The sequence below is a fragment of the Coregonus lavaretus genome, assembly GCF_964263955.1.
Source record: "Coregonus lavaretus genome assembly, chromosome: 17".
NCBI lineage: Eukaryota > Metazoa > Chordata > Actinopteri > Salmoniformes > Salmonidae > Coregonus > Coregonus lavaretus.
In genome coordinates, this window is record NC_140004.1 from 34,872,953 (window position 1) to 34,886,583 (window position 13,631).

Consider the following 13,631-nt stretch of genomic DNA (forward strand, 5'->3'; position numbering starts at 1 on the left):
ACCTGCAAAATCGGCAGTGTATCAAATACTTGTTCTCCTCACTGTATGTGCCCTCTGTTCCCCATTGTCCTTGTCGATTATTGTCCCATGTCCGTTGGTCTCGTGAGTACTGTGTATTGTGCTCTGGTTGTTTACGGGTCTCGTCCCGTGTATTGTGTAGAGGTTACACCTCACTCTTTGTTTGGGTTACATCCCTTTTATATTTATATACAAATGTTTGTGTTGGGTAGAGTAATAAAACCCTTAATATGTATTCCTGCGCCTGTCTTCTAATCATTATACAACGTGACAACGGCAAAGACAACTGGCCCCAATACTGACCTCACCTCGTAGAAATCCACAACATAAGGCCATGACAGTGCTATGTGAGGTATGTTCATAACATACAATAAGATACTGTACTTACCACAAATTACAACACCTTTTCATAATAGTAAAATGCACAGAACATGTTTTTGTTAAAGTGCCACTCGTTTTGAGCAAAATAGTTGTTGTTTTTTACCTCCATGAATATTGTTTAACATGTACTGTATGGTTTCACACTTTATATTATCTTGAACCGATATAATTTTAATGAGTAGTTACTTTACTTGATGTAAAGTGTTGCCAGAATCCTTGTTGATTATGGAGCATTTCCCCCTGTACATCACTAGGTCAAAACCTTTTAGGTGAACACTGTCAGGTACAACCGCCCTGTCCTTGTCTCCTCTCCTCTCCCGCCTCTCCATTGGAACGCGCTGACATCTGGTCCTGAACCCAGCAGCTCCCTCTTACAGCCAACTTCACCTCCCTCATTCCCTCCATCCCTCCCTCCGCTCCCCTGTTCGGCATGAATTTGATGGACAGCTTTATAGACTGCAAGGAAATTGGTTGTAGTTACATTTCAGCTGGTCTGTTCGGAGTAATGAAAAGGGGCATGTGGCCTTGAGCTAACAATGATGAAGACCCAGTCAGACTCAGGTTCAGGCTCAGTCTTAGGTGACCTCCTCTCTCTGTTTACTGACTGGCTAATTGACTGACAGACTAGCTGACTGACTGGCTGACTAACTGGCTGACTGACAATGACTGACTGACTGGCTGACTGACAATGGCTGGCTGACTGACTGAATGATTGACTGACTAGCTGACTGAATGACTGACTGAATTACTGAAGTCCCGGCTCTTAACCTCTTAACGATCTGACCCTTTTTTTCAATTTTCACCTAAAATGACATACCCAAATCTAACTGCCTATAGTTAAGGACCTGAAGCAAGGATATGCATATTCTTGATACCATTTTAAAGGAAACACTTTGACGTTTGTGGAAATGTGAAATGAATGTAGGAGAATATTACACATTAGATCTGGTAAAATATACTACAAACAAAAAAACATGTTTTCAAATTTTTTTTTTTTATCATCTTTGAAATGCAAGAGAAAGGCCACAATATAATATTGCAGTTTAGGCGCAATTTAGGTTTTGGCCACTAGATAGTAGCAGTATGTGTGCAAAGTTTCAGATTGATCCAGTGAAGCATTGCAATACTGGACTATTTTCTATCAAGTCTGCCCAAATGTGCCGAATTGGTCAATTGATACATTTTCAAGTACATAACTATAGAGAACATACAAAAATGAGTTAGTAATAAAAAATATAAGTTTACACACTCCCAGGAATGTCATACATGATGGATCATTAGCTTATACACTAACTTTCGCACAACTAGATGGCCGGGTGGGGTGGGTGTGGAGCCAGAGACAGCATGGGTTCAAACTGTAAAAACCAGTTCCTACATTTCAACATAAAAATTGATTTTATCAAACAAAACTATGCTACATTTTATCTCTGGGACCCTTAGGATGACAAATCAGAGCAAGTACATGATTTACTTTCAGAGGTGAATGTATCAAACCAATTGTCGTGATAAGTTTTATGTTGTTGTGCACTCTCCTCAAACAATAGCATGGTCTTTTTTTCACTGTAATAGCTACTGTAAATTGGACAGTGCAGTTAGATTAACATTAATTTAAGCTTTCTGCCCATATAAGACATGTCTATGTCCTGGAAAGTTTGCTGTTACTTACAACAGTCATGCTAATCACATTAGCGCACGTTTGCTCAACCATCCCGTATACGGGACTCCGATCCCATAGAGGTTAATGAACAAGTGTTTCCTGTACCTGTCCTTTCAGCCCTGAGCTCTGGATGATGGGGGGAATGTGAGGGAGGAGAAGAGAAGGAGAGAAAGGGGTGAGGGCTATTTAAGAGGTTGAAACTCCCAGAGTAATGGACTATTCAACTGTGGCTCCCTGCCCAGGGTCTGTGACAATAGACGTAGAAGTAGTTTATTTTCTCTCCCTCTTTCTCTCTATCGATCTCTCTCTTTCTCGCCCTCTTTCTCTTCCTCTTTCTCTCTATCGATCTCTCCCCCTTTCTCTCTATCGATCTCGCTCTCTTTCTCTCTATCGATATCTCTCTCTTTCTCTCACTCTCACTCTCTCAAGCCTCCAAAGACAAATTCTTATCTTAAACATTTGTGATGAAGAAAGCTTCACTGTGAGTTACTAAATCCACTGCCTTTCCCCCCTCCCTCCCTCCCTCCCTCCCTCCCTGAAAGGCTTGTCCGTCATCACCTGCCACTAGAGCTGAACCCTTTAAGTGTATACACTCCTCAACATGAGTAATTGCTCTGTTGACATGACTGGAATGGACACGCACGCGCACCCTACACACACACACACACACACAATCTCCTGCCAGGGCCAGATTTACACATTCTTTCTGCAAGTGGAGAAAGGGATAACTCTGTTGGAGACATCAGATGGTGTGCTGATACGATATGACTCCACATCCAGACCAATGGAGCTTTACCTCCGAGGCCTCACTGATACCTTGAAAACCATTCAGGTGTTTCCAAAAGCTTGTCTTGAGTGTCAGCCACATCTTACACAAAAGATGTAACAGTAGTTTCAGCTTGATTCCTATGACATTAACTGTTCTCAGCCAATGACATGTCTAACCTGACTTATGTATGTTGTTGCAGTTCAGTTGGCAAGACTAAACCAAACTACAGTAGGCCTAGAATGATCTGATTATCTGTCCAAATCATTTGCTAATTGTATACACTGAGTGTACAAAACATTAGGAACACCTTCCTAATATTGAGTTGCACCCCTTTTGCCCTCAGAACACCCTCAATCCGTCGGGCCATGGACTCTACAAGGTGTCGAAAGTGTTCCACAGGGATGCTGTTGATTCCAATGCTTCCCACCTTTGTGACAAGTTGGCTGGATGTCCTTTGGGTGGTGGACCATTCTTGATACACACAGGAAACTGTTGAGCATGAAAAACTCAGCAGCGTTGCAGTTCTTGATAAAATCTGGCACCTACTACCATACCCCGTTCAAAGGCACTTAAATATTTTGTCTTGCTCATTCACCCTCTGAATGGGACACATACACAATCCATGTCTCAATTGTCTCAAGGTTTAAAAGATTTCTTTAAAATCCTTAAGAGTCTATTGACACACCCATGTGTCAATCTAAGTAACATAATTTAAAAAATCCCCATAAAATCAGTCAGTTTAAGCTAGAGATATAAGTGTTGGCTGTGTCTCAATCCACCTATGTCAGCCTTCCGCATATGCGGTGGAATGTGATTGAGCTACAGTGGTGTTTGTCAGACCATGAGACATCCCAAAAATAGGTCTTCTCACAAAAACTTCTGTAGGGTCCGAACGGTTTGGCCTACAAACTAATGAACACAATGGTGTTCTCCGTTCTGCTCTATGACCCCCACAAGTGTCACGGGACTCGTCTGAAGTTGGTAACGCTGATGTGCCAACTTCTGTCTGTAGCGTCCAAACCGTTTGAGCTACAAACTAATATGACCCCACTATGGAAAGGGGAGACTCTCACGAACATGATGGTGTTCTCCATTTTGCTCTAAAAGTGTTACGGGACTCGTCTGAAGGTAACCCATACAAATGAATGGAAGTATGGAGGTAGTTTTGTGCCCCCAAAAATATGGGGTTAAATATGTGTCCCCAAAAAATATTTCCTGAGCTTTCTTATACTGTATCTCCTAGACTGTCTTTTTTTGCCATTTATTAATGTCTTATTCAATGCGTTTCTATGGGCTATAGTAAATGCAATATTTTATCATATATGTGTTTATAAATATTTGTTATACCTAAAGGGGTCCTACAATTCAAAATCAAATAGCTAAATGGTCCATGGTATGACCATCTTAAAACAATTCCATATGTTAGCTTAGTACCCCCCCCCCCCCCCTTCCCAACAGCTTAGACTTTTAGAGGTTAACCTGAAGTGGATTTCACAAGTGACATCAATAAGGGATCATAGCTTTCACCTAGATTCACCTGGTCAGTCTATGTCATGGAAAGAGCAGGTGTTTCTAATGTTTTGTACAATCAGTGTATATTAGTAATTCAACTATCCTACAGACACTGTTACGCTGGTGATACTGTATGCTTTCTGGATTGTTCAGGGAGAGCGTAGCTATTGATGTGGGAGAGTCTGAGCTGGGCTTGAACCAGCGATCCTGCATATAATGGCCAAATCCTTTCACCACCTGTGCCATGAAGATCCTGACCTGTTGGCAGAGGTGGTATTTCGTTCACATCCAGGGAGGCTCCAGAAGCACATTGTGTTGCAGCATGGGAGGCTTAGCCTGGCCTGGCATGGCTTGGTCTGCTCTCCCAACTAGGGATCCGTTTGATTCGGCTGACTGTTCACAGAGAGACAACAGTAGGGTGTTCAGGAGAATGTGGGGTCTGTAGTCCCACTGGCCATCCCTTATATTATATAACCCACAGCTAGAAATACAGCTCCAGATACAGCAACCTCTGATCTGTTCTGCTCTGCTCCGGGTAATAACACATTGAAGGACCCATGTGAGGATGCTGAGACCTATTTCTGCTATTTGATCATGCGAGCTGTGGACATATCTGGGGAAGCGTTGACCCAGACTGTGTGTGTGCGTCTCTTTCGCTCTCATTCTGGGAGTCATTACAGTTGGAATTCAGAGTGCTGAAATCTGACCTCTCATCGTTACCCACATGAAAAAATACTGTAGTGTATTCTATGGTAGGAATACTAGAGTGTTTTTGTGGACTTACTGTAGTGTGCTGTAGTATTTACAGTTTACTATAGTATAAATACTGTAGTAAAAAATAGTATTATATACTATAGTAATTACTGTAGTGTTTTTGCAGACTGCAGTACACTGTAGTATTTACTGTAGTGTTTTTGGGGACATTACTGTAGTATTTACTAAAGTGTCTTTCTCCTTGAAGAAAACTACCGGAGAAATACTAAAAGGACTGGGGTCTGAACTGGGAGTTCAGCGCTTCTGCTCTTTTATATAACCTGTAGGGAACACAATATATGGTCTGTACTTGACATGTAGATTTCTCACTTACAGGTGGCACAAATTGGGATATGGGGGAGGGGAATTGGCAGGAAATATGCAAATGTGGCTGTAGTGGTTAAGTGGACTGCAGCTTTTTTGCCAACATTTCTGTAGTATTTACTACAGTGTATTTTGTGTGGCTAATACTGCAGTATTTACTATAGTATTCAACAGTATACTACACAATTATATACTAAGTACTACACATGATCGATGGATACTCCAGTGTGTAGTATAGTATTCTACGGTGTACTACAGTTTACTACAGAATTCTACTGTACTGTAGTATTCTATAGTAAACTGTAGTATTTTTTTATGTGGGTTTGTAAGAACAGAACAAGACAAAAGAGGACAGACAACAGAGGGGAGGATGGTGTAGAAGGTGTTTATTCAGTGTGGTGTTAGGAGCTGTGGCCCAGCTGCTAGACTGTCGTAAGCCATACTCTGCCATTTGTCATCTGCATGTGTCCTGTGTGTGTGTTTGTGTGTGTGTGTGTGTGTGGTGTGTGTTATTGGTTTTACTATACTTGTGGGAACCAGAAGTCCTCATAAGGATAGTAAAATAAGGAAAATCCGTACAAGTGGGGACATTTCGCCAGTCCCCACAAAAAAAACTGCTATTTTAGGCTTAGGGGCTAGGGTTAGGGTTAGGAGTTAGGGGTTAAGGTTAGGGTTAGGTTAAGTTTAGGTTTAGGTTTAGGGTTAGGGAAAATAGGATTTGGAATGGGAATCAATTGTTTGGTCCCCACAAGGATAGTGAAACAAACTTATCCAAATAGCAATTTAAAGTTTTTAAATTGTATGGAAATGCAGTAAATGAGTTTAAACTTTCTTAACATTTCTTGGATGGGGGTTGGAATGAAAACCCCTCAGCACACCGTTGCATGTTTAGACTGACTCATTCCGCTCCAGCCATTACCATGAGCCCTGTGGTGTGGGTGGATGGGTGGATGTGTTTTTGAGCGAGAGATAGAAAGTGAAATGTGTGTATGTGTGTGTGTGTGTGTGTGTGTGTGTGTGTGTGTGTGTGTGTGTGTGTGTGTGAAGCCAATGTGCTCCGTCTCCCCTCTCCAAGAATCTCTCCATATTCCTCTCTCCCTCCATATACTTCTCTCTCATTCTCTCTCTCCCCCTCCCTACATCTCCTTCCCTCTCTCTTCTAACTGACAACCATCTGGTTATGTGAATGTAGAGATTGGCTCCAACACGTCAGTCTTTAAGATGATGTACATGTGTTTATGGTGAAGATGACAAACTAATGCTGAATGTCCTTTATTCTTCCCTTTGGTTTATACACTACAAAAGGTATGTGGACATCTGCTCGTCGAACATCTCATTCCAAAATCATGGGCATTAATATAGAATTGGTCCACCCTTTGCTGCTATAACAGCCTCCACTCTTCTGGGAAGGCTTTCCACTAGATGTTGGAACATTGCTGTGGGGAGTTGCTTCCATTCAGCCACAAGGGCATTAGTGAGGTCGAGCACTGATGTTGGGTGATTAGGCCTGGCTCGCAGTCGGCGATCCAATTCATCCCAAAGGTGAATTTCTGTATGGACTTCGCTTTGTTCACGGGGGCATTGTCATGCTGAAACAGGAAAGGGTCCTCCCCAAACTGTTGCCACAAAGTTGGAAGCACAGTATCGTCTAGAATTTCATTGTATGCTGTAGTGTTATGACTTCCCTTCACTGGAACTAAGTGGCCGAGCCCGAACCATGAAAAACAGCCCCAGACCATTATTCCTCCTCCACCAAACTTTACAGTTGGCACTATGCATTCAGGCAGGTAGCGTTATCCTGGCATTCGCCAAACACAGATTCGTCCACCGGACTGCCAGTTGGTGAAGCATGATTCATCACTCCAGAGAACGCATTTCCACTGCTCCAGAGTCCAATAGCCGCAAGCTTTACACCACTCCAGCCGATGCTTGGCATTGCGCATGGTAATCTTATATTAAGCAAACGAGATGGAACGATTTTCTTGTTGTTTAACCTCTTAAGGATCTGACCCTTTTTTTCAATTTTTGCCTCAAATGACATACCCAAATCTAACTGCCTGTAGCTCAGGACCTGAAGCAAGGTTATGCATATTCTTGATACCATTTGAAAGGAAACACTTTGAAGTTTGTGGAAATGTGAAATTAATGAAGGAGAATATAACACATTAGATCTGGTAAAAGATAATACAAACAACAAAACATGCGTTTTCTATTATTGTTTTTGTTCCATCATCTTTGAAATGCAAGAGAAAGGCCACAATATAACATTGCAGTTTAGGCGCAAGCAGTGTGTGTGCAAAGTTTCAGATTGATCCAGTGAAGCATTGAAATACTGGACTATTTTGTATCAAGTCTGCCCAAATTGTCACGATCGTTAACGGAAGATACGGACCAAGGCGCAGCGTGATAAGCGTACATTTTATTAAGTACTAAACTCACGACAAAACAACAAACAAACAAACAAACAAAATGTGAAGTCCTAGGTTACACAAAACAAACCTTAACGGAACGAGATCCCACACCGACTAGTGCCAAACAGGCTGCCTAAGTATGGTCCCCAATCAGAGACAACGAGCTACAGCTGCCTCTGATTGGGAACCACCCTGGCCAACATAGATCCAAACGATCTAGAACCTAAACATAGAAAAACTTAACATAGAAAATACACACCCTGGCTCAACATTTAAGAGTCCCCAGAGCCAGGGCGTGACACAAATGTGACGAATTGGTCAATTGATACATTTTCAAGTACATAACTATAGAGTACATACAAAAATAATATGGTAATACAAAATATAAGTTTACACACTCCCAGGAATGTCATACATTATGGATCATTAGCTTATACACTAATTTTCACACATCTAGATGGCCGGGCGGGGTGGGTGGTTGTGGAGCCAGAGACAGCAGCGGTTCAAACTGTAGAAACCAGTTCCTACATTTGAATATAAAAATTGATTTTATCAAACAAAACTATGCTACATTTTATCTCTGGGACCCTTAGGATGACAAATCAGAGCAAGATTACTGAATGTAAGTACATGATTTACCTTCAGAGGTGAATGTATCAAACCAGTTGCCGTGATAAGTTGTTTGTTGTTGTGCACTCTCCTTAAACAATAGCATGGTATATTTTTCACTGTAATTCTACTGTAAATTGGACAGTGCAGTTAGATTAACAAGACTTTAAGCTTTCTGCCCATATAAGACATGTCTATGTCCTGGAAAGTTTGCTGTTACTTACAACAGTCATGCTAATCACATTAGCGCACTTTAGCTCAACCGTCCCGTATACGGGACACCGATCCCGTAGAGGTTAAATTTACAGACAGCCAGGACCTTGGCCCAGGGAACACTTCAAAACTCAGAAAATATTAATAGTAAAGTACAGATACTCCTTTAAAAAAATCCTTAACTAGTACTTTAAAGTACTTTTACTTAGTTACTTTACACCACTGCACACACACACACACACACAAAAACATTACCCTCCTCTTTGTTTAAACTAAGGCTGTTTGTCTCCGCCAGCAAACATGCAACGATGTATGGGAACAGATACGTCATCTAAAGAGGAGAAAAAGAGAGGGAAGAAGTGGAAAAAAACAACAGTTAAATACTTTCATGTGTATTTGGGAGTGTTGCGCGAACATAAGATTCTGTTAATCCCAAAAAATGACGCCATTTGATTTCACACAACCACTTTGCCTGTATTCTCTCCAAGAGGCAAAGTCTCTCTTTCTCTCTCCCTCCCTCCCTCCCTCCCTCTCTCCATCTCTCTCTCATCTCTCCATCTCTCTTTCAAATGGCAAAGAGAGCGAATGAATGACATGACAGAAAGTCAGGAGTAGTGAAGAGGATGGCTCTGAAGCTTGTAAACACTTTAGAATTCGCTATTGTTCTACCCATTCACAAACGGAGAGTAGAGGAGAGGAAAGGGTGATTCTTTCCTCCATCTCTCCTTATTGATTCTGGCACTGTGACAGATGCCTAATGAGGAACAGGGCTGGAGGAGCTGAGGACCCCAGAGGGAGGGACCCACTGTTTGAATCAACACACACACACACACACACACTCACACACATACACATTCACAAATACATGCACGCACTCGCATTCATGAACACACTTTCCACTGCATACACTTACAGTGACACATACACACACACACAGGCACGCTGGTATCCATGCACTCACTATCCACTCATAGATAGCCTTATAGTGACACACACACACTCAACACACATACTGTACATTTCACTCTCTCTCTCGCTCTCGCTCTCAATCTCATCTCTCTCTCTCTCTCTCTCTCTCTCTCTCTCTCTCTCTCTCTCGCTCTCTTTCTCTCTGTCTAAAACACATCCATCCACACCAACTGTACATACAGACCACTGGAATACAGCACAACTGAGTCAGTCTAAACATGCAGCGGTGTGCTGAGGTGTTTTCATTCCAACCCTCATCCAAGAAATGTTTCAGAAAGTTTAAACTCATTTACTGCATTTCCATACAATTTAAAAACTCTAAAATGTTATTTGGAGAACAGCAAAAACAAGCAAAAATGATCCCAGGCATTATCACATTGGTTGCTGTAGCTTCATTCACCTCAGTCCATTTACAAACACATAGCCTATTAGCCATACAATTAGCAGCTACAAATTAACTCACATTAACTCTTAAAAACTGTAATTTAATACGTACAGAGGAATCTGTTAGCAGAAAAAAGTAAACAAATAAGTTTGCTTGAAATAGATTTTTTGCAGTTTTACATCTAATTTCCTGCAATTCTACACATTTTGCCATGGGGTGTGGAGAAAGGTTTGCCATTTCAAAGCTATTTTCCTGCAGTTCTACACATTTTGCCATGTTAATATGATATCTGAGTGAGTCACTAACAAAATCAATGGAGGTCAGGACCCCTGGGAACGTGCACTGAGTGCCTGGTCAGTAATTTGACCATCATTACTACAAGTTTAGATAGCTGGCTAGACTAACTAGACTAAGGCCTAGATTCAATCAGATCAAGTGTTATCCGGCGATAGCCGACACCCGCATAGCTGATATTTTGGTGGTGTCAGAGGTGAAAATCAGTTAGCAGCTGCTCTTGATCATTGTCGCGAAGCCACACCCGTCCCACTTGCATTAGAAGTTCAGAACGTGAAAGTGTAGACTATATAGAAATAATGACGCTCAAATTGAAAATCATTCAACGAAATAATGAGGATTTCTGTCAGCCTAATTGATGTGTAGATTACATCTCACATTCCAATGTTCGAACTTTAAACAAGGCTGCATGGGATTTCTCGTAGCCCTTTCCTGCAGTCAAATGACCTAGTGGCCTCATGGGTGGAATGTTATTAATATTCTTCATAATTCCATAATTTATACACTTTTTTTCTTTACGTCGAAAATCCGGTGTTTCTATGTCAAACGGTTTTGTTATATTTCAGTCTTCTGCGATGTATATAAAGTGTAATATTGGGATGTAAACTCAAAATTGAATACATAAAAAATTAAATAAGCCCATAACCATGTGTGTGAGGTGTATACTTTTGTTTCAAAGTAGATTTGTTTAAGACTACCAAGAAACACTCTATATGACCCTGATTTAGCCCACTGCAGTAAAAGGTCAATGCGACTCCGTGCAGCCAATGGCAATGTCCGCTTTAGGGATAATGCCAGGAGCTGCTTGTGGATTTGACAGCTCTAACGCCGTTCCACCTCCGACACCGTAAAAGCATCAGCTATGCGGATGTCGGCTATGTGGATCTGATTGCATCGGGCCCTAATTTACTAATCTAAAAACTGACATAGGCTCGTTGCAAAGGTTAAAAATTGCACCTGTCACACCAGCCTTCGCTTTGGCTCCCCCTCCTGTCCAGCTCAGGCGTTCGGCGTTGCCAGCCTTCTAGCTGCTGCTGAACCTGCTGCTGGCAAACGCCCTTCACTCATCAACCCCGGACTTGTCTCGTCATCATTACACACACCTGGTTCCAATCCCCACTCTATCAATTGTCATTTGTCTTTGTCGGTCATTGTACATGTTGATTCCTGAGAGGAATCTCGCCTGCTATTTCCTGAGTACTTTATATTTTGCACTGTGCGTTTCGTCCCGCTTTAAGCTATGGTGCTTTAATAAATTCAATAGTTCTGAACCTGCGACTGCCTCCTGCCTAATCATCTCTACACCTTTGACAGCACCTTGTGTATTCTACTATTATAACTCTCAACAGTAAGTTGAGACCCCAACTGAGTTCCTAAAAAAAAAACATAAATATATATATATATAATTAAAATAAATGTCTGTAGTTATGGCCCTGATCCTCGGGACTAATTGAAGGCATACAGTGGGTATAGAAAGTCACCAACCTCTTTCAAAATGTTCACCTTTTGTTGCCTTACGGCCTGAAATGAAAACACATAACATTTGACTTTTTCCCGGCTTTATTTACACATAGTAACCTACAATATCCAAGTGTTTAAAAAAATCAACAAAACTTCAGGCCTTTATGGCAAAGACTGGTGTGCATGTGACCACAATATCACAAGCACTCCACAAATATGGCCTCTATGGGAGGGTGGCAAGAGAAAAACCACTCCTCAAAAAAAGCCACATCAAGTCTCGTTTGAGCTTTGCCAAAAAGCACATTGTAGATTTTGAGGCCAAGTGGCAAAAGGTGCTGTGGTCAGATGAGACCAAAATGTAACTTTTTGGCCTGAACACAAAACGATATGTCAGGCAAAAACCAAATACATCTTTCCACCCAAAGAACCGCCTACAGTAAAGCACGGCGGTGGCAGCATCCTGTTGTGGGGGTGTTTCTCTTCAGCAGGGACTGGAGCACTTGTCAGGATAGAAGGGAAATGGACAGTGCAAAATATCGACAGATTCTTGAGGAGAACCTGCAGCCCTCTGTCAGGAAGTTGAAAATGGGAAGATGGTTCACGTTTCAACATGACAATGACCCAAAGCACAACAGCAAAGCAACCATACAGTGGCTGAAGGACAAGAAGGTGAATGTCCTTGAGTGGCCTAGTCAGAGCCCCGACCTAAATCCCATCGAGAATCTGTGGAATGACTTGAAGAGTGCAGTCCATGAGCGGTCACCATGCAATTTGACTGAGCTTGAACAATTCTTCAAGGAAGAACGGGCAAAAATTGCACAATCTAGGTGTGCAAAGTTAGTAGAGACATATTCAAAGAGACTCATGGCTGTAATTCAAGCAAAAGGTGGTTACACCAAGTATTAACTCAGGGGGGTGTTCACTTATCCAAATAGGGTATTTTACTGTTTTATTTTTAATACATTTTTAGAGTTTTTTATATACTGTATATTTTTTCGCTTGGATATTGTGGATTACTGTGTGGGAATAAAGCCGGAAAAAGTCTGATGTGATGTGTTTTCATTTCAGGCTGTAATGCAACAAAAGGTGAACATTTTGAAAGGTTGCGGTGTCTTTCTATACCCACTGTATGTGTGTATCGCATCTGAAGGGTCAATCAGGGAATCTCTCAACTCAGACGTCCTGACTCAAGAGTGAGCGTGTGTGTTCGTGCGTGTGGGAGCCCAGCACTGGTTCAGATTGGTCTCACCTCTTCAGCCAATCCCCTGCTTCCTCACTTAGCAATAAAGGCATGCGCTCCAAAAATGCAAGGAATTACTGTAAAGTCTCTCTCTCTCTCTCGCTCTCTCTCTCCTCTCTCTCTCTCTCTCTCCCTCTCTCTCTCTACCTCTCTCTCTCTCTCTCTCTCTCTCTCTCTCTCTCTCTCTCTCTCTCTCTCTCTCTCTCCCCTCTCGCTCTCTCTCTCTCTCTCTCTCTCTCTCTCTCTCTCTCTCTCAGGGTGTCTTATTCACTCACTCCCAAATGAACCTAGACCCTCATAGATCTGCAAGGCTCTGATAGGTAAGAGATCCACCTCCAAGTGGTAAGTATATAGTTTCTCCGCATTGATTACACCGATCTGGTCCTTTCACATCCCCACTAGTGCCTAGAAGGTAAGGGGCAAGGGGGACTGTGCTGGTGTAACCCTTGGACTCACACAGAGAGCACTGGTATGTGGGGCACACACACAGAAGCCACACACACGCACACACACCACACACACAACAAGTGTACACCACACACACAAGCACACCCATATACACAGAGTGACTGAGAGTGTCTGATAAACAGCCTCTGTAAAGGTTTTAATGTGAACATAAACACGTTTATGAATGA

The 13,631-nt window shown here is 42.0% G+C and overlaps 1 protein-coding gene across 1 annotated transcript in view; it reads left to right on the forward strand.

Moving 5' to 3' along the window:
* Positions 1 to 352: 352 nt before the first annotated feature.
* The window catches only part of LOC311144381 (uncharacterized protein), a gene marked incomplete at both ends in the record, with an annotated part of 83,075 nt that continues 69,796 nt past the window's right edge, over positions 353 to 13,631 (forward strand). The window contains one exon of the mRNA XM_084180399.1: positions 353 to 370. Within this exon, the coding sequence (XP_084036525.1) occupies positions 353 to 370 (18 nt within the window). The remainder of the gene's footprint in view (positions 371 to 13,631) is intronic.